General features: G+C 43.3%; 1 protein-coding gene across 7 annotated transcripts in view; it reads right to left on the bottom strand.

The window, feature by feature from the left end:
- The window catches only part of LNX1 (ligand of numb-protein X 1), a 173,948-nt gene that overhangs the window by 55,788 nt on the left and 96,212 nt on the right, over positions 1 to 21,948 (bottom strand). For 4 of the 7 annotated variants that reach the window (XM_061352450.1, XM_061352487.1, XM_061352460.1 and 1 more), the window contains one exon: positions 13,041 to 13,518. In XM_061352450.1, coding sequence (XP_061208434.1) covers positions 13,041 to 13,423 — 383 coding nt within the window. In that variant the 5' untranslated portion in view covers positions 13,424 to 13,518. Of the gene's footprint in view, positions 1 to 9,076; positions 9,559 to 13,040; positions 13,519 to 17,425; positions 17,511 to 21,948 lie in introns of those variants that run through there. The other 3 variants (XM_061352478.1, XM_061352496.1, XM_061352505.1) reach the window with 3 other exon arrangements.

Below are 21,948 nucleotides of genomic sequence, written 5' to 3'. Positions count from 1 at the left end.
TTGGAACTAGATGATCTTAAGGTCCTTTCCAACCCTAACTATTCTATGATTCTATAAAGTACATCTATGTGACAATACGTTTCACCCATGACCCCACAGTGAGAAGCAGGCGTGGAGAATACAGCACATCCCCAACACTGGAGGCTGTGTGGGTCATGCAGGATTCTGCCAGTCCTACGCCAGGGCCCAGGCTGCAGCAGAGGAACATGAGGATGGCATCAGTGGCAGCAGCCGCCACTGAGTGCTCATGGCGGGATCTCCTCAGCATTTCTAGACTGATCTAATAATATTACTATCATCGATATTTCCATTACAGTCTGTATGGGGGCAAAGTAGCAGCAACTGCACTTTCAACTATGCGCATCTCCACAACAGATCCCAATGATAACTCTAAAAGCAGCAGTGCCGACAGCAAACAAGAAACACCAGCATATACACACTGTGTTTGGGAAAGAATTGTATCAACCCTTTCTGCAGCAGTGACACCTTCCTGCTGTAATTACAAACCAGGTAGTAAAGCTCAAAAGGGAGATGTGCCAAATGTTTAAACCAGAACCAGCAGCGAGGTTCCTGTGGGAGCTGACAAGGGCAAGTCATAACTACCTCCCAGGATTCCCGCTCCCACTGCAAAACCTGCTTGGCAAAGAGCTGTGTTGCAACATGTGCTCTTCGTATAGAGTGCTTATTTCTAACTGTAATATAGCCTTTTGGCAGGAGATGCTCATACATGTCAAGTGAAACAACCTTGCTCATCCATACCAACCTACACATCCTCATATAACAGCAGCAGCACAGCATAATCTCTGCTTCCAGTGGTCTCCTGTGGCTCAGAGGACAGATTTGGTTAATCATGCCTATCTCCTCTCCATAAAAGCCTGCTTCACAAGGGGTGTTTTCTGGCCTCTCATACTGTTAAGCTATAAAATCCACAAGCAAAGGAGCCTCTGCTTGATGCTCTCCCATGAAACGATCCCACTACTCATTTTACATGAGAAGGAAGGTTAAAAACAGTGGGAGATCACCAGTGTTAACAGAATGTTAAAAATAACATTAACAGTAATGCTTATCACATATGGAAGAAGAGAAGGAAATATCTGAATTATGCTTCAAAAACAGTACTGCCTGTTCTTAATAAAACACAAACCATTGAGGCCATCGGTCTACTAATCTTATCAGTTCACTAAGTTTTACAGAGGAGAGAGGAAAATACAGCCCTTAGAGCATGTCAGATTCCTCTCATCCTCTATTTAAAAGGCTACTAAATTACTGAAATTCAACATGAAGAATATATTACACACTGTCTAATGAATGATGGGACGGCAGTGTACAATATAGAGAGAAGTGTAAGCTCACATGAAATGACTTGCTGGCCTAAACCACTTGCTCCCTGACAATGTGATTTCAAGAGAGTTGAGGAGGAAAAATAAATACCCAAGTAATACACTAATGAAGTCATTTTGGAGCTGAAATGTATAATGTAACTTATTTTACATTATTTATGTATAATACTTATTATTTATTAATTTAAGCATTATATTTATTATTAATTTCATAATATTTACTGAATAATATTTATTATTTAGATAATAATAATAGGCATTATTATTAGGCAATATTTTTATGCAGTGAAATAGTAGAAGAGCAAATAAAAAGTAAGCATGGCTCCAGCAACTGCAAGTATCTTGTCTTAACCTAACTTCATGCTATGTGTGACAACAGCATCTCACAGTGAGACAACTCTGCAAGGGCAGAGTCATCAGAGATGATTATTTCCGCTTTGCACAGGTATCCATTATACTCAGGTCAGTGTCTTGATAAAAAGAAGAGAGAACGTACACCAGAGCAGATACAGTTAGATATGTGTGATTGTTACAAACCTGATGGTCTGCCTGCACTGCTGAGAAAAGCAAGACTTTGTCAATAAAGCCTGATGCTGCTGCCAGCAGCAATTCAATAGAAAGGAGACAGAAACTTCCTAGAAACATGGGTTGATTTGCCCACTGTTACAATTGTCCTCTTTTCCATCATACCAAGAGGACATATTGTGCAATATGTGGAAGTTACAATTGCTTCACAGTTCATTTTTTTTGTGTGAAAGTTGTACAGCACATGTTGCAGTCTCCCACCATTTTACTGGGTTGCTGCTGAACTTGCTTCAATCTATATTCAGAATCTGTTGTCAGTTAATAAATTATATGGATGGCCAAAACATGTTCTAGAGAGAACCCAAGGGTTCGCTGACTACATTCAGTTTTCACCAGCTGCAACTTTACTGAGGCCTAGGGTGAATTCAACTTTTTAAGATGTTTAAAAAAGCAAAAAGTTCACATTTTTAATCCCAATATAAATTTCAGCTCCAAGGCAGGAACCCTTCAGTGACAGTGGGGTTTTAGTCATGACATATGACACATCACTGACTAATAGATGCCTCCACTGCAGTAGCAGTTCAGCACAGAGGGATCAGCCTGGACTCTCCTTTTGAAACTGGAAGTCCTAAGCAGTCATATCTATACTGTCACGCAGGCTATGCTACTATCCCAACATTGCCAGTAATGTTACTATAAAACTTCTGTTTTTGTGTCATGTGCTGTTTCATTGTCATCACTACATGGTCAAGGGTGAGCGGTTTGGGCACCCAGTCACATGCCAAAATGCAGAAAATTAGTTCTAGTTCCTGAATGACAGCTCTGCTCATGAGGAAGGTCATGAAACACAGCCAGCTACTCTATAGACCAGGACCTTGAAGGCAGATTCCCCTTAAAGGTCAAGAGTGTTAAAAAGGCCAAGACAACCCTCAGACTTACTAGTCTGCTTCCCTACAGCGAAACAAGCTGTATTGCAGCTGGTCTCAGAACCAGTATTTAGTGCAGGATTTAAGCTATGACAGCTATAAGAGCTCTGCAAGAGCAGTGTTTATCCTCACGTTGCAGGACAGCCCAGTTCTGCCAGATTTGTCAGAGAAATAGCTCAAGGAAAAATATCCTTGTCATGCTGCCAGTGCCAGTGCTAAACTAGGTTAATTGTCAGAGAGATACGGAGGTCAGCCAAACTTGCAGCATACGGCCTGCGTGGCTTAATGTTTGATGAGAAATGAGAGTCTGTTGCTAGTGAGTAACCACCGACCTCCTGCAGCTCCCGTCACCTCACTCCTTCCCCTTACCCCACCAGTCCCCTGGTGCTTGGCCCTCTCTGGTCCTCGTATCAAAGTGGATTGCCCATTGTGAAGCAGCCTCTGAGTAGGATAAGGTTTGCCCCCTCTGTGTTCCTGTTAAGTGGCAACTCAGCACACTACTTTTGAGCAGCCTACACAAAAATCAGACATAATGGACACATGACTCATTCATGAAAAGAAACACTTCTGCCAACCATAACTGTTGTAATGCCTTTCCAGCTTGGCAGGGTTTCACTTTTTTTGTCTGGCTTGGGTTTTGCTTTCGGCAAAAAAATGTGTTTGTTGGTATTGACACTGGCCAATGTCAGCCTTATCCAAAGGTGTGAGAAAGCTCCAGCCATAAGAAAACATTCCAGCAGAGTGAAAGGTCTAATTCAGATCTCAAGTATGTGGTAGGTAGGTGTGAATGGAGTAAAGGTGACTTCAATGCATGCACAGGAGGAAGGAAGCAGGATCTGCATATGTGGCAGAGCACAATTAGTCCTTGGTCAAAAAGTGACCGGAACTAGGTCAGTCATGGTCAATAGAAATAACTACTTTATGCTACACTTCCTGTGCTAGCAGAATAATCTGTATCAGACTCCTCAATACAATACCTAACGTATTTAGAAATTAATCAAATTGGACACCTCAACAGCATAAGTTTACAACTCTCCTATATTTTTAAGTGCAAATACAATATATTTACAGTTTACCTACATGGGTTTCTGCCTGGGGGGCTTTCAGACCATACGCACACTAACATTTCAAGCTCTACTGTGCAATTCAAAAGGCTGGAAATAGAAAAGAAGAAGAATGACAGAGGCAGGGTCAAACATGGGAGACAAGGGGAATAAACGAAGTTAAGGACCAGAAAAGGTATGAATCAGAGGACAGGAGTGGAAGAGCAAGCAAGAGGGCTGGTGGAGTGGGGTCTGGACCAAGGCAGGGAAGGCATAGGCTGGGGAAGTGACAGCAGTAGTTGCTGGAGATTTTCTCAGAAGTCTGAAGGAAAACTAGCTCCTTGGAGGACCTGCTCCCTTGCAGAGACCTTGGGGAGGAACAAAGAGAGGACCTGAAAATGCCCAGTGCCTACTGCTCTCCTGCAGCACAGTACCTGTTCAGACTCAATATGGGATAATATCCGAATCAGCAGCTTTCCCAAAGAGGATGTTGGAGACAAGAAAAGTCAGGAACCAAAAAGTCTGTATTTCTTGCTTCCCTTCAAGATGTCAGAGTTTGCCATGTTCCCATCCTGGCCTCTTTGTGGAGCTGTAGCATGGGGGTGAAGCTAATAGGCAGCCCTTAATGCATCCTTGCCTTTCTGCTTTAATTCACCTCAGTTCTGTTTTCCTTCAGAGACTTTCTAGTACACTGAAAAACGCCTTTCACATTTTATCTGAGTGTGCTTTGTCCTGGCTATTTAATGCAGATACTCAAAACATTTAATTTATATTTTATATTTTCATTCAGGACTATTTCCATTCAAACCTTACCTTTCAACACTTTCAGCTTTAACTAACCTCACAGCTTAACTCCAGCACAGCTTTCCATACACCCAGCTTTGCACAGAGTAAGGAGGCCAACACATGGCTTTTGCAATAGACTAATACATGAGGCCAAAAGGCTCTTCAGGCTTATCAATTTTGTCCCGAATAATGCATGCCCTGCAGTCCCCAGCCTTCGTGCACCAAGGACAGACTTGAATTCAGACACCAGGTTCCCCACTGAGTTGAGCAGAAATTGAAGTAGCTGGCCACACAGTTAAGCTCAGTGCTGGGAGGGGCTCAGGAGGGTGCACCTAACAGCTTGAACTAAATTGTTCTTATTGTAAAAAATACGCCCTAGGACACTAGAAGACAGCTGGCACTTGTGTCTCTTGTTTTTAAATTGAATGAACAGAGAAACTAGATTTTACTGACCTTTCCAGCCAAACTGCTGTTATGAAATTGAAGAGTAGTTATCATAAAAGAGTTGCATGGGGAAACTTGATCCAGTTGGTTTAGTGAGATCCCTTTGACTGCTTCATATAAGACTGAAGAAGGGTAAGAAAAAAGAAGCAATTTTTGCATAAGGGAGTAGGTTGTGCATTTCACTCTAGCAAGCAATAGACATATATATAAAAGGCTGAATTCAAAACAGTGGGGTGCATCTAGCACGGGGATTATCAGCAGTGACTAGGGTCAGGAGCTGTTTAATCTTGGAGGGAAGTAGTGACAGCAAGCATGGCTGCCATGGGCTTCCCACTGCTCAACCTGTGCTGAGCACACGCAATGCCCAGCACTGCTCTGGGCACTTGCTCAGTCAGCACAGCCATGTGCAGAAGGGGGATTAAGTTGGAAACCATCCCCTGTTTTCCATCTGACTGAGGGACAAGGTGAAGTTATTCACTGCTTAATCTCAAAACCTTCTTCCCCTCATGATTTTATTTCTAAGTGGTTCAAGATCGAAGTGCACAAAATGCTTTTATTGAGAAATACCCCACTGCACAGGTCCTGCTTTGAAGGAAGAGGGATAGCCATGGAGACTGACATACCTTGGTGCAAGCAGTACCACCAGGTCCTCACCCCCAGGAAAGCCTCTTGCAGTGACCACAACATCCATCACCTTGTTTTTTAACCAGAGGGGAATACCATACCTGAAGAATGCTTAGGCAAGTATTTCCTTTCTGAAGATATTTTAGACAAGAAAGAAGTACAGCAAATGCCTGTCAAAGCAGCTTTACAGGGATATAAAGGAGAAGGCATGGACCCTAGACTTTGGTCTCCCCAAGACCCCAGGTAAACCCCCTTCATGCTGACAGCCATTGGACTGGTGTGGTTATATCCCACCTCCTCCGCTGGTTCTTGAGGGAGACCTCATAGATTTTTCTTGTCCTTCTGCTGGGTGTTTCCATGGGCTTCCCCTCAGGAGGGAGCACCCACAGGCTTATCACAGGCTGCTGCTCATGATTTGGCTGAGAACAAGAAGAGTACCTGTGCTGAGATCTTTGTTGGGGACAAGGGAGGGATGATAGACAATGGTCAGGAAAGTAGTTTTAGTGCAGGTGACAGTGTCATGTCTTTGCTTGCTGAGTATACCTGTAATTATCAGACTACTAATAGAAAACTAAAACTAGCAGCACCCAACACCCGTTCCACCACCTGACACTACAACATATCCACACACCTCTCTTTGCTACCTTCATATCATCCAGCTGAATTGCAAAGTTCTGACACAGCATTTCCCCAACTTCATTTCTTCTCTTTGACTCTCCTAAAATCTCCTCTTTATTTCTTGGATTCCAGAGCCTGCATCTCCAGATGGGCTTTGGGCTATACTGCAATTCCTATTCCCCGAGCTGCCTGCTCCACACTCAAGAAGAAAAAAACGCCCTTGAACAAAAGCAACCCCCCCAAAATGCAAGACAAATAGCTTAACCTTTGTTTGACTGGGGTAGAAGGGAAGAGATGGGTTGTATGAGCAGGAGAGCAGTGCAAATCCCAGTGCCCTTTTTCCTCCCTTTGTGTCAGCAGCAGTAATGGTAACCACATCCTCCATGGTCCTCCAGCTCTTCCCTTGCTGCTTGCAGCCCCACTGGCCCCCTCCTGCTTGGCTGGTATCTCTGGTGGCTGCCAGCCAACAAAATAATGAGTCCTGACTGAGGCCAATATTTGTACTGGCCAGCAACCAAAGATAGTGTGATAATGAAAAAAATAAACGTTTTCAATTTACTACAGTCTAGTTTTGAGCCGTGGAGCAAGCCATAAGACACGCTACACATGGTGGTGGCTTTTCAGCTGCCTGTGGGAAAGGGAAGGATTTATGAAGCTGTCCCTCTGGGGCTTGGGGCATAAAAGCTGTGCCCCCAAGTGCCAGGCTGTCCTGGACACTGGTGCCTACGCTGTCCCACTCAAAACTTTTCATTAAAAACCTCCCACATGCACGTGCCTGAGCAACCAGAGTAGCAACCTGTAGGTCATCGCATCTGTATAAACTGATTAAGCAGGACTGAAAACTGTATTTCTCTTTTCTTTCCAACTGCTGCTGTTAGAAAGGACCTTGAACACATCCCACAGATTAGTATGTCAGTGCCTTGAGAGGCATCCAGCAGCAGCCAGAAGCACCAAATACACATAGAGAAGGAGGAGAAATTCCTGAAATGAGCTCAAACTGCCTGATGCCCTTTTGAATTATGTTAGCCCCAGCAAATCCTGCTTCCTACTTCCCTGGACAGAGATGGAGCAGTGCGGGAGGTGCTGAGCACCAGCTTCCCACGCCAGGTAGCATCTGGAGCTGGGCCCGGGCAGGGAATGGGCACCTCCCATTGCTGACAACCGAAGATGCACGTTCAAGCCCCAGCCCACACCCACTCCATTAAGAACAACTGCCGACACCCAGCAAGACTAACGTCTCTGTGGGTTAGAAGGCTAAATAAATAAGAGATGAACAGCTACCGTCCATCGTAGCCCTTTATCCTGGGAGGATCAGTGAACCTGAATTCCCCAAGAAAAGCAAGTAGACTGTGCCTGTGCCTGTGCTCTGATTAATCTCATCAGTTTGTTTTCCTGGAAAATAGATGTCCCAGATGCCATTGTTTCCATTATACATGTTCATCTGCTCTGTTTTGAGCTTGATTGCTCCTGTAGCCTGCTTGTCTTAACAGTGGGTGGGGGGTTTGTTTGGGTTTTTAATTAATGTTCTTAAACAAAATGCCAAGTAAATTAAAATGGGAGCATTGCTCCAACCCTCAACACCAGATTTGTTAAATGTTTAAAAACACCTACGGCATACAGAAATCCTGAGCTGTTTGTACACAGCGTGACCAAATTATTAATAGTTACCATACATATCACACAAGAATTTCAAAACGGGACTTTTGCAAAGCACTGCTATTTTTGTCTGACAGTAGAGACAAAATCATTTGGAAATTAGTCTCATTGGTACTAATCACAACTGTTACTAAAACATTCCCACATGTAGGCACAATACAGTCATTTTTCATCTTTGAGCAGAATTAGCCATTTCACCCATTATCTCAAGGAAGATCTCAAGAGTCCACAATTTGTTAAAACACAAACAAAACATAATTAGTTAAAACACATTGGAACAAACATCTATTTCTAGTCATAAAAACCCTATTAACTAGTACAATAACATTCAAGCACAGATTAAACTATTATCATTTACAGATGATAACCTAGACTGTTTGGTTTATGGGTTGGAAAGATCAGCTATGGGGTTGTTCCAGGTGGATTTTTTTAAACATGAAGATATATGAATGTCTTGCTACGTTTAAATTTGCGTTACAGAGAAAATAACATTCTGCTGTAGGCAAAAACAGAAATATGGGAAATTTCCTTCCAGATTCAAGTGAATTATTTCTGGTGAAAGGCTCCTCAGCGTTTTGCTACAGGCATGCAGCTTTACACAGAGAACATTATGCATGTACACACAGAGACTGCTCTACTGGGGGTGTCTATCCTGATACCATTCTCTATGCCCAGCTCCCCTGCAAAGCTATTTGTGGAAAAGAAAGAAAAAATACAGATTCAGAAATGGAAAAAACCAAAACCAACCAAACAAAAAAAACCCCATCCCAAACCAACAAACAAACCCAACAAGCACTTAAAATGTCAGCACAGAAAAGCAAGTTGGTAAGGAAAAAGGCAGCTTCACTCAGTATGTCTGAGCAGTGCTTCCAAAGCAGAAAGCAATGAGGACGTATTGCTATTATTAGCCCTCTGGATGGGAAGCAGCTAGTTCACAGCACGGTGTGAAGCTGTTGGCAAGACGTTGCAGGATTTTCTTCACACGTACACATAGGCACAGACACACAGGCAGACAGACAGACCCCCCCAAACAGCTTGTGGTGAGCCCCTTCCCACCTCTCAGGTGAGACAGACAGACAGAGAGCACGACACCGGCGCAACTGTGTGTACTCACAGCTCAGAGTACAAGAAGTGCAGGTTGCCCACATTGTCTATGTAGTTTGCAGGACTTAGCCAAGGTAGGACCAGTAACAGGAGAGCCTTCATTTTCAGTGCAGGGCTGGCACTGCTGCTAGGATTCCTCCTTCCCACTGTCTCTCTGTGCTGGTGGGACACACAACGTGAAGCTTTTGTGGCAGCCAAGCCCCTTCTAAGCAAGCCTTTCCATTTCAACGCAATGGTAGCACATTAGGAATCGAGCTTAAATCCCTTAAACGAAGCTACACTGCAAAAATCATTGACCTGTAAGAGGATTACTCGATCTGACTCTCAGATGGGTAGATGTGAGGGTTTAGGGACAGCACAGCGTGGTTGGCGAGACAGTGACTTATGCTGCAGAGGAGAGCGATGCTCGGGGAAGAGACCTGCCTCCTGCAGGATTCAGAGTGGTTCTTCAGAGGCAGCTGGTACGTTTACATCACTGCCCACAAGCAGATGGGTTACGAGCTAAACTGCATCACGCAAGGGTGTAGCTGTCTGACAAGGGGGGAAAGAATGCCCCCCGTGGAGTTTAGAAGCAGGCGATATCAGAAGACCACACCTTTTTAAAGTAAAACACTGCGAAAGATCACAGCCAACTGCTGGCTGTTTGCATCTCAGCCTGAATTCCCCAAATCCAGTCAGATATTTCTGTGCAAACATAAATCATGTAATAATCCAAGGACATGTCTCTTCTGAGAGGGTTTATTTTCACTGATTTATTTTTTTTTTTGAAGGATGCAAGGGCAAACATTTTAAATAAGAACGTTTTCAATGGACTACTCCATGGTGACTGGCATTTATAAAATGTAAACTTCTCGGATTGATTACAAAGCATAAACCAGCAAACCCACCTTGTCCCATCAGTGACCTCGTCTCTGGTCAGGGAAAACTTTCATTTTCTCTCTGAGAACCAGGATCGGTCTGAGCCTGAATCAGGCAAGAAATGCGAGGACGGCTGACTGCCCTGGTGATTCTAGCGGAGTCTATTCTAATTTACTCACTGAGAACACAGATCACGTTCGGTCGAGATTTCAGATGGGCTCGGAGCTGTTCTCACTGCAGGCAGTGGGGTTTTTATCATTATTATTTTATTCTTTTTATTAACAAAGTCATATATTTCTCTTATTTATTATTTCTTATGTATTGATTCATCAGAATTAGAGAGAACAGTGTTGGTTCAGTCTGCTCACTCTGTAGCATGTGCATGGGCATACCAGAGCACAATGTCCTTCTCCTGCCCTGCCCTGCCCTGCCCTGGAGGTGAGATGGCAAGAGAGGATTCTGCATTTCTGAGAATTAAATTAGACAGAGGCATAAGATGCCTTCAGTGATAATTACTGTTGTGCTTAAAAAAGATAAAGGTACGGCACAGTTTCTGTATGAGCAAGGTTGCAGAAGTCTCCCTTTAGGGGTCACTCAAAGGTTCCTCCTAATTTTTCACTCTAGTGGGAATGCCAGTGAGGCTGTGCTACCCACCTCCTGGAAAGCTGAAACCTCCAGCAGCAAAGGTTACCCATGATTTCCTACTCTGATGCCTCTGTCCTTTGGCCTTAAGGTAACTTAGCCCTCCAAACCATCCTACAGAAGGAAAATCCATGTCAATGCATGGCAAAGAAGCCACCCAGCCTGTGTAGCACTGCCTCATACTGCACCACCTTTGAGGCTTTATGTCTAGACGGGAAGAAAGACCACTGCTTTGTCTCTCCAGTCTCCTGCTCCCTGGGCTTGGAAACCCAGGACTTGGTGGGGGGAGCCTAACACAGGGCAGAAGGGACTGCAAGAGGCTGTGGGACAAGCCAGGGATAGGATCCCCTGAACCATAAGCATAGGAGATCCCAAAGGGAAAATCCATGGCACAGACATGCATTAATAAGCACCGGCTTTTACAGGACCAAATCATGGTTTACAACACTGCAATTCTACAAGGTGGGTGAAAGATATCTTTACTACTACCTTAAGGAGGAGAAACCAAGATGCTGGAGTGACTTGCATGTGTCCACCCAGGAGAGCTGACACGAGGAAATCAGGAATTGTGTTAGTTGTATGACTTCTGTGTAAAATACAATATTACAATTTGCCTATTTACTGTGTGGGCTGTTTTGTTGGGTTTTGTTTGTTTGTTTGCTTGGTTTTTTTAACTTGCTAGTTTTATGGCCACAGCACCATTATGTCAAAAAAAATTAAGACAAAAAGGAGGATCTAAAATACATTAAAGTCAGCTATATGTATAGCAAAGGGAAAGGGTATTTGCACTAGGGGCTCAAGACTTCATGGTTGGAACCTGTAAAGAAACAATCTCAGTGATAACAGCTCACAGCAGACTGTCAGTCTCTTTACCTACATTACTATTGAAATTAATATTTGAAGCCTGTCAGAGAAGTACTGACACCAAAGGCAGAAGATTGTAAGTAACTTTGTTATATTTTCCCCTTAGCAGCACATAGCTAACCTGGCAGAGCAGCACTGGCCTGAACTGGAGGCTGCCTCCTCCACTTCCTACATGCCATGAGCCAGCAGCACCCTCAGCATGGAAAGCCAAGTCCAGAACTGGGAGGGCCAAGGGCATCCAAATCCATAACCAAAGCCCTCAGCATGTGGAAAGTGGGCTTCTGATCTTTGCAAAGGGTCAAGAACCCCTTTTATTATGTTTTGAGGTTTGGGGTTTTGTTTTGGTTTTGGTTGGGGTTTTTTTCAGTTTTAGTAGTGTAAAATGGTCACATATTTTTGTTGGTTAAACCACAGCTTCGGTGAATATATTCAGTGAATAAATTCCTCATGAGAATCCAGGTGCTTCAGGAAAAGAGGTCTCCATTTCAAATGGGGACATGTTTGATTGGTAGGCTGCAGAGCCATTTCCAGTTACAGGCTTCAAAACCATGAAGCCTTCAGCTCCAGCTCACCAGGGATGCTCTGACTCTCAGCATTACCATGTCTGTGCAGGAATGTGCCTCCTGCAGCAATCTGGAGCCCTGCACCAATTGCCCAGGTCTTCCTCTGCAAGGCACAGGCAGAAACACACACCTAGAAACACAACTCACATCTGCAAACCACAGGGGAAGTAATTTCACTGGACATCAGATACAGGCCACAAGGAAAGGGCATCTCTTAGACCACGTCTCTTCTCAAATCCAAGGTGCTGATACAGGACTATACCAAAGCATTTGTCTGCCATCAGAAATCACAGCCCTGAATGTATCTCTTTAGTCTTCTGCCTTCCTTCCAAAAGGCAGAAGATGCAAGAAAAAAGCAGTAGTACAAGGTTTTATGCTGTCAACAGAGAATTATTCACCATCAGTTCTATCCTTCCTGAGGAACCAAACTGCTCCCTGGAGAGGTCTCCCAGATGCGTAAGGGAGATTGTCCTGGCCACCAGCAGAAATGAGGCTGGAGGGCGAGCCCAACCAGAGTGCTCTGCCACACCAGTTCACTCTGTAAGCCCCATGGTGCGGTGTTCACCTGGAATAAAGGAGCATGCAGCTCCTCCGAAGACCAATACCAAACCAGAACATTTTCTGCTCTACTTCTCATATAGGTCATTTGTGATTCAAAAAAGGACTGAAGAAAGGGCAATTATAAAACCCTTAATGTGCTATTAAAATATTTATAATAGCTCAGCTTCCCCAAACTCTCAGATCTTTTCAGATGACTAAAGACACACTTCCATTATGTGGCTAACCACAAGGTATCTGCCCAGAACTGCTAACAATAGCATGAAGTACCTTGAATGCATTTGATTCTAAAACCAGAGTGAGATGTCATCATATAAATGGACTAAATTACACTCTAAATCAGTGATACTGTAAGCATTCATTGGGAGTGGAATCAACAAATCTTTGTTTACATTAACTGCATATTTTAATCAGCATTAATTGATGATATTTTTTTCTGTCCTTAATAAAAAGAGTGAAAAAGAAAAATGTCTGGCGACGGCAACTTACTGGGTTTGGAAATGCTGTTGGAGGTGACCGCGTTGCATGACCTCTGAGCAGTGTTCTGTAAAAGGGCAGCTAACCATTAGCTTGTCCAGGAGGTTATTCACTAGTATGCTGGCCTTCCTGCATGTCTGGAGAATCACAAGTTTGCGGTCCATGGGGCAGAAGTCTTTTTCCGCAAGGAAGTTTGTAAGGCAGGCTGTACAGAAGGTGTGCCCACAGAGCGTGTCTAATGGCTGAAGCAAAGGTTGCAGGCAAATGTGGCATATCAGATCATCATCTACTACTTCGGTGTAGCTGTACAAGTGGTTTTCTTCTGGTAAATGTGCTTGGCCGCAGGTGACACAGAGTGGTGGGGAGCTATCCTCCATTTCTTCTTTCTGGCTCATAAGTGGAATTGATGCAATTCAAAAGAGGGCAGACTGGAGTACCCAACCTGTTTTCTATTCGTAGGAGTCACAGCAAGGCTTGTGTGCCATCAGATCTGTGGGAAGAAAGCCAAAGGATTGTTGTTCTGGGTTGTTTTCTCTTACTGTACTTACAATATGCATTTGGACATGAATTACTCTAGCAGGTATTAAGGAAAGATTGGTTTTTTGGAGTGGTAGGGTGGAGCAAAGAAGCGGGAAGAAAAAAAAGGAGTCAACTCCAGGGACTTATTTTCTCTTATATCTAGCTCAATTTACACAATTACTCTTATTGTAAAGAAAGCTATCAAAATAGGGAGACATAATACAGGCATTTAACGGCTGAAACCTTAAATTAGCATGTAATTGCAGTTCCAGTCAGCTGATTTTGTGCTCACATTACTTCTGCTGGAAAAGCAGAATCAAGCATAGGCAAACAGTGAGAGACTACAGAAACATAGGTAAGAACAATGGGTACTGCACAAACTGCCTGCTCAGCACAGCAAGGGAGAGCAGCAACTTCACCTAACACACACGGGCATACAGACACTCATCCAGAGGGAGGACAGGTTGGATCATGAGGATTCAGTCTTGGCACCCTCTAGACCACCCTCATCCCACTGCAGCAGTGCACCTGGGACCCTGCATTCCAATCTTGTCTCCTTATTCCCCCCATGGCACTGCTCTGGATGCCTTGAGTCAAGTAGTTATAACCATCTGCACCTGCATAACCAGTTCAAAACTTCATTTTACTTCCCAAAGCACCAAATACCCCATGTGCTGAAGTGAAATCCACAGCATAATGCCAAATACTGTATCACTCAAAACTGGGTTTATTCTGTTTACAATTTGTGTTGTAGAAACCCAATGTGTCTCTAACTACAGGCCTAATTAGCTCTGGCCAGAGCACCCGCCTCCTGGTATTTTAAAGATGTAAACTCTGGGTAGCAGCAAACCTGAAGAGTAATTTGTAGTTTTTATTTGATGAACCCTGACTGCTCACTGGAGCACTTATATCTCATTACATCGATGCTTATTTTGATATCCTACTTTGAAAATAAACTTGAAGATATAAAATATGCAATGGCCTAATTACTACTCTTGCTTGAAAATGTAAATCTTATTTGTTGCTCTGCCGCAACACTCTACTCTTACTTCCAGCTTGACTTAATTTGCTGAGACAATGTGCCAGCCTCAGACACCCACATCTGAGGGCAAATGAGGGAAAGAATACCAAAAAACTCTGGCTATGACAGAGCACATTTTCATATAAAATATACCCTTACTTTTATGCAAAGCTCATGGGCTCTAAACTGGAGAAATTAAACTTGAGCATAGCAGGGATTTTCTGACATAAAGGTAAAATGATAGCCCCACTAACTCTAAACCAGATGCTTAAATGTCAAACATTCACTTTAATGCTTTGCTAGATCCTATTCTTATGTGGCAATTATGCTAAGTGGCTGTATAATAACATTTCTGCTTGCAAGACTAAGTTCTGCATAAGCTCTGTCTCCTGATTAGCACTAGCTTCTTCTGAATTAAAATCGTCTCCTATTAGAAGTCTTGCAAATATTTAAAATACTCTGTACTGCAGCAAATGTTTCCTTTTGCAAAAATAGTCACCAGAGCTTTTGTGAAGAAATGAACATCTTTCTCGAGCGCAGAAAACGGCTCTGTCTGCCATCTTAATGTAGGAGTTAAAACCAGCATTATTTGGTTCTAGTAAGGTGAACAGCAAATTGAAACAAGAGAAAAGATGATCATGAGGCTGAGGTGGGGACTGTTGGGCACCATAAGCGACTCCTGGTAGGTAGGTCTTGGTCAAATTCTTGGTGAAGTAGGGTGGCCATGAGCCGGTGTTTGATCTACCAGTAGCTGGGTTTTGCAGAGTGAGAAGGGAGAGTGTTCAGCTGATCTCCACATCCCTCACTACATGGAGGGAACCCATCCAAAGTCAACAGGGCTGTTTACGAGAATGGCAATACGCAGCTTGGGAATTTGTGGGATTGTGGCTTTAAAAATAGCCATAGAATGAATTAGAAATCAATAAAGTGTGACAAAAAAGCACTGTTTTATGAACTTTGTTCTTTCCTACATTTTTTGAAATGGCTTGCACCCAGGACAACCAGGGGAGCAGGCTGGGTTTCATGTTTTTTCTTCATTTTCCTGCCACATCCTCTTGTACCAGCACGCAGACCCACACAGGTGCTGCCTCTGTGCACCAGAATACAGCTAACCCAAATCTTTTGTTGCCTCATGGATGTTCCCAAGGACAGAAACTCTTGCTGGCAGGAGACCAAACACATGGCTCCCATCAGAAAACCTGCTGAAAGATGGACCCAAAGCCCTGCTCTGAGACAGGAGCAGCCTGCAGGAAGAGGAGCACAGGCATCCGAATGGTCCCCTCCTAGCCTCATGTTCTAACCATGAATGTACTGCTCCTCCCCTCCCACATGTGCAAATGAAACCCGACTGCTAACGACGCATTGCTAGTGAAAAATGCAGATGCAGGGAACTGTACCTGAATTTTACAATGTTTACATGAGTTACAAATACTTGCTATAGTGCTGGGAAACAAAGCCATCCATGTTAATTAGTAACAGGCACTGAATTTTTAGGAGGCCTTAATTCAAGTCATATGACCTCTCCCATTTAGAAAATTTATACTATATTTTAATAGAAATTCTGGGGGGAGGGAGGAGATCTATCAGCCTCTTCTGGTTAATATGGCCCATGCTCACCTACAACAAAACTTATATTGATGGACATATTAAGCTATGAAATAATCAATGTCTGTCTTTGGGAGGTGATTATACCACCAAAGGATGGTGCATGCACAGAGGGCATGCTATGGAGATGTCACACACATTTGGTCAGAGCCAGACATTGTTTGCAATGTTTGCAGTAATTTGTATTTATAACATTTATGTGCTGTCACAACGAGCTACATAATTAATTTCATGTCCTTTTAGGAACCATAAAGCCCCAGTTCCTATTGAACAATGTAGAAGAGAAGGAAAGAGGGTTTAAAATTGACCTGTTGATAACTGGTATGTATTTCTACTTGTTCTATTAGCTATGAATAACAAAATGCACTTCGAGCAAGGAACCCTGCACAGGTAGATGTTAAACCACAGATAAGTGAAAAAAAAAAGTAATTATTTCCCAGTTGAATTTCTCTTCTTTGAGGCCTGTGCTTGGAGGAGGAAAATAAGGGAGGAATCCTACATCTATTTTCAATCCCTCTCAAAACCACTGGCAACCGCAGCAGGGAGAAGATGTCTCCTTGGCAGTCTCATGCTGGCTTACAGTGACATTCATACTGACAGGGGCTGGTGGCTGCATGGATGATGGGTAGGAGGAGCTTTTAGAGGTGGTGGTGCCATTCCCAAGAAGATGATATCAACTTTGCTGCTTTGCTGCTGTGCAGGAAGTCAGATACCTCAGGTCCCAGATTTAGCATAATTGTACAGTGCCTAGATAAATAAAATGGCTTAGATAAATAACATTAAACACTGATTTTTAAGAATTTCAATATTGTAACACTACAGAAAATCAAGCTCTAGTGCAAGGCAGAGACCTGAAGCACAGGAATATGGTGCAAATGAAGGAAGAACACCGTCATCCTCGATATCCATATTGCCAAGCTTTCAGCCACAAAAGCTCAATGAAAATGGTCACACCAGGGCATGAGATAACCTCCAGGGCTGTGACACAATGAAAGCCAGTATCACGGCCATAGTTTTAAAAAGGTTACCCAATAGACTGTACCACTTTGAAGGAGTTTGCATCTCACAGGTTTTCACTGCTTAGGAATTTGCAGCCACCATAAGCATTTAAGAGCCCAACAAAACAAATGCAGACAAAAAGCACTGGCAGGAAATATGCAGAGAAGGTAGAGAAAATGCCTTTTATCTCCTTACACATTCATCCCATCCCAATTAAGTATTTAACCAACCTTAAGCTTAAATTCTGACTTACCATAGCAGTTATGCTGGCAGCAGCATGTCAAGAGAAGGTCTCACTGAGCAAAGTGGCAAAGCCCCAGTGCCTCCACCCAGACACGCTTTCAAACATTAACCCACTTCAGGAGGCTGCACTTGGAAGTAGCACAGCACAAAATGAAATATACTTCAGGTAGCAAAAAAATGAGTAATGAAGGCTAAAAGAGAAAGAATTAAGTAATGAAAGACAGGAAGCAGCTAACACAGGAAGGAGAAAATAGATGCCTAAAACCCAGAGAAACAGTGACATGAAGCCTGGAAGGGCAGCAACTAGCTTACATCCCAGGTGGTGAAGACAAGCCAGTGAATGAGCATCACTGGAAAACAGAGGAGTGAGACATATGAGATGTAAAACAGGTAGAGTAATTTAGCTCCAGTAACTCTGAAGTGGCATGGTTTGGGTATAACAAAATCCTCAGTCAAGAGAAAGGGCGGCCAGTATGTGAAAGGAAATGGATTCTAAATAGTACAGTAAGACCACCAAGTATTAGTTGGTTTGGTTGTCTCTGCGTAAATAACACATTTGATTAATGCTCTTGTTTTATTTTTGGATTTTAAGCATGTGCATAGCAAATCCTGTATCTGTGATAAAGTCATGTTGCATTTTTCCCCCAGCCTCTGCATGGGCTGTTATCTCCTACAGAAGTACATCTCTTAATGAGTCACAGCCATCCTTTTATGCAGTTCAGTATGGCCAAAGGGGCTGGTTTGCAGGCAGGTAAGGAAACTGCTCCACCACAACAGCATTGCCAGCTGCCAAGTTAGAAGTTCATTATTCTTCCAGAGATGCTTTTACTCGATCTTCCTTCTACACATGCTACAACCAACATCTTTCTTGCTACTCAGCTTGCTTTGCTGAGAGCCCAGAGACTGCCATCATGTTGTTCATGTTAATAAATATCCATATAAAATTGCTAGAAGACTTGGCACCTTCCACAGTCACAAGGTTAACTCTTTGAATCCTCGGCCCAGCTGCCAGTGGCTAGATGTAGGCAGGTCAGGAGATGTGAGCATTGTCCCCATCTAGTGGCTTACTCACACTGGGGAGAAGAGTGGGCCAAAACCAGGAGGGAGCAAAGGTCCTCCTTCACCCTCAAGCAAAAGCACAAAACCCTCAGGTTATGCAGGGTTCACCGAGATGATACTCAGGAAAATATAGCTCTTACTACCCCTCTGAGAATCCAGGTTGCACTACTACCCCACCTATTTCATATTCAGAGGTTTATAATGAGGCATCAAGTTGAATGCTTATACAGAACTATTTGCCATTAGGCAGAGAAATTTTAACACTGTATTAATTTATTATCTCTCATCAAACTGTCTTACCTTGTAGCAGGCCTCCCAGCTTTCCCATTACTGTGTTTTGTACCCCTCTTTCTCTCCAGATGAAGATCTGTATAGATTATACTGACTTTACTGTTCAAGGAGGCCACTGGGCAGCCTGTTTGTTTCAGAATATGAAACAGTTGTGGAAAACATTATAGAGTGACCCATGCTCCAATACTATGTATTATACAGTATTTTACATCCAAAATGACTTTCCAAAGATCTGGGGCAAAAATTTCATATAACAATTTGCATCAACCTCGGCATAGCTGTACTAAAGGCCAAAGGGGTGAGACAGTCTGCCTAGATTTGAAACTTTGTTCAACGGAAGGTTATAAGACACCAAGGTGCCTGAAACCTTACCATGATACCTTAGGACCAGCATTCCTCCTATGTATATCTTTCTCTTTTTTTCCCTCCCTTCCCCATTACTTTTAAATCTGTCCTACCTATAGAAAAGTCACAACATTTTCCTTCTGCCTGAAGTGTAATCATAGAATGGTTTGGCTTGGAAAGGACCTTAAAATCATCTAGTTCCAACCCCCTTGACATCTCCAGTTGAGATCTGCTATGGGCAGAGGTGAAAAGCATACCTCCACATAAAAAGTCAGTAAGTAGCTACAGAAGAGTTCAGGATCCCAGAGGTACCACTTTAGCAGTTAAGAATTCAGCTTGACTTTTAAGCTTGTAGGAAAGACTGTTAGAACAAGGTCTTTGAAGAAAATGATTGTATTTAAAGTATCACCACATGAGTACAGAATATCTCTGAGACAACAAACAGGAGCTCCAAAACCTCTCCTCTGCGTGGCCCCAGCTTTAAGACAGCTGGATTTTCCAAACTTATTATTAGTCAAAAAATCCTTCTGAACGCTTCTAACAATCAAAGCCCTTTAGCAATGAAAGGCATTTCCAATGGAATAAAAAAATCTAACAGTACAGTAGGTGAGTAACAGCAACTTTTTGAGTTGCAGCTCAAGCTGTGAAACCTAACAGAAATGTCACACTCTGCCTGCATGCACAAGAACTTCAAAAACCAGAACCAGATTATTTGGGAAAAAAGACAACATTTTTCCTCTGTGGCTCACCCTGGAATTTACAGAAAAAAAAACAATGCTGGAAAAAGTTTTTTGTTGTGGAATTATGTATCTGAAATGTCTGTTAGGAATGTATGGAAATACATTCTGCTTCTCCGCCCGTCTCCCTCTCGCACGCCCACACAAACCTGAATTGCTCTTTCTGACGATTTCATGGATACAAAACTTTACTTAGCATGGTAGAATGAAAAAACTCAGCCCAGAAGTGATTTGAGAACATTAGGAACAGCTGGACCAGAATCGAGTGAAGAGATTTGAATAAGACAATATGTATCCACAGGTTAACCTACCCACACCACAAGAAACATGTCCTATGAATGAACTCACCTTAGCAGAAGGCAGTACCTCCAAGAAGACTTGTTGCTGGCATGTCTCTAGTTGTCAAGTACTATGTTGGTGGAGGTAATAACTTCTGTTTCTTGCTTTTTTTCAAAGCCCAGTAAACCCAGGCTTGGACCAACAGCCTATGCCAGAGCCACAGGCTCAGCCTCCCAGTGCAAAGACGAGTTGTAGCACAATGGACAGGCACAGGGTCTACTGTTCAAAGGAAGTCAATCATGTGGCCAAAGCAAGCCTATGTGAGCAATTATGATTGACTCCTGAAGGGCTTCCTAAACATGTGCTCATCCTAATTGACATAATAAATGCCATCAGCATTTCACATGCTAAATTATAAAATTGCATGGCTGGTGATGTAACAAAAGGTGCATTACCACTCTGATTTGGCCAATTGCTCTTTCCGACTGTGGCAAGACTGGCAACCTCACAAATACCACAAGCTTGTTTCAGCCACAGTACTGTGTTTGTGTGGCTGGACAACTGTGTGCTCGTAGCCAGGAATAGGTACAACAGGCCATGGGAACAGCATGAGGGAGTGCATCCCTGGTCCTTGCTGCAGCTGCATCTTGTGTGACTCAGTGACAGGGGACACATACCTGCCCATGCTCTTCTTGTGTTTCAGAGCAAGGAAATGCAGGCCTGCAGACCACCACAGAGCTATCGGGCTCTCCAGCCAGGTATTCATCAATCTAGACAACCTAACCCCCAGGCAATATGGACCTGCACTGGGTACATCGCAATAGTGAAAGGATACACAGAAGCCTTGCTGCTACAGAGTAAAGTGCAAAACTTGGAACAAAATTAATTTGAAATAAAGTAACTCTGCACCTTCAGCACAAATGTAGTTCCAGATATTAACTACATGACACTGCTTCTATCCTGTTTCCTAAAGTATGAGGGCATTTCTGCACTTACTCTCTCTCCCTCTTTGTTCATCCCTGCTCTTTTGCTTCCTACCTTTTGGATGCATTTTCATTTTCAGCCCACTCTGACAGAAAGGCAGAAGCCTCCACATTCATGAAATTATCACAATTACCATGAGAATAGTTGACTGGGTAGGAAAAAAAATAGTGTTCCCACAAAACACAAGGCTGCAGAGTGAACACAAACCATATCAGTGAAGACAGGCAGGAAAAAGGAGCTGTGCATAGCTGGCCCTCAAGGAAAACTGATTTTGGAACTACACCACTAGACAAAGCCACAGGGAAATAGTGTTCACTAATTCTTCTGTCCACTGAATTGAAAACCATTTCTCTTTCCCTTCCCCACTTCTAACTTCCATGCCTTATGATGCACAGCAGGACAGACCCATACTGTCAACAGAGGTATCTATCTGAACAAAAAGGTCTCAAGGCATGCCCCTTGCTTTCTGGCTTCCTAATGAGTGGATACACTTTTTAGTATGTTCCCAAGGCCAAATGTACCCAGCCTCTTTGAGAAAAGCAAGACACTGCCTTTCCTTCACTATGCATTGTTTAGCTGCTCTCTGAACTGGCCTAGCTTAAAGAGCACAACAAATCTCCCTGTGATACTGGTCCATCAGGGGAAAAAATGACCTTCAGTGTGAATGCAAGCTGCTGCCAATATGAAAGGGTAAGGGGCTGGGAGGTATGGAGGAGCACAGAAAAGGGGTTAACCATGCTTTGGGTAGATGGAAGGCACAGCTGGATAGTAGCACCCAGCTTGCCAGTGGTGCCCATTTAGTCTCAGAGGAGACTTGCTTGTCCTGATTAAAATGTTT

Source organism: Neopsephotus bourkii, unplaced genomic scaffold, assembly GCF_033783945.1.
Source record: "Neopsephotus bourkii isolate Nb327-2 ecotype Australia unplaced genomic scaffold, CSIRO-AGI_Nbou_v1 NB_54, whole genome shotgun sequence".
Classification (NCBI taxonomy): Eukaryota; Metazoa; Chordata; class Aves; order Psittaciformes; family Psittacidae; genus Neopsephotus; species Neopsephotus bourkii.
The sequence above is the reverse complement of the archived record's forward strand: the minus strand, read 5'-3'. Positions and strand labels throughout refer to the sequence as shown.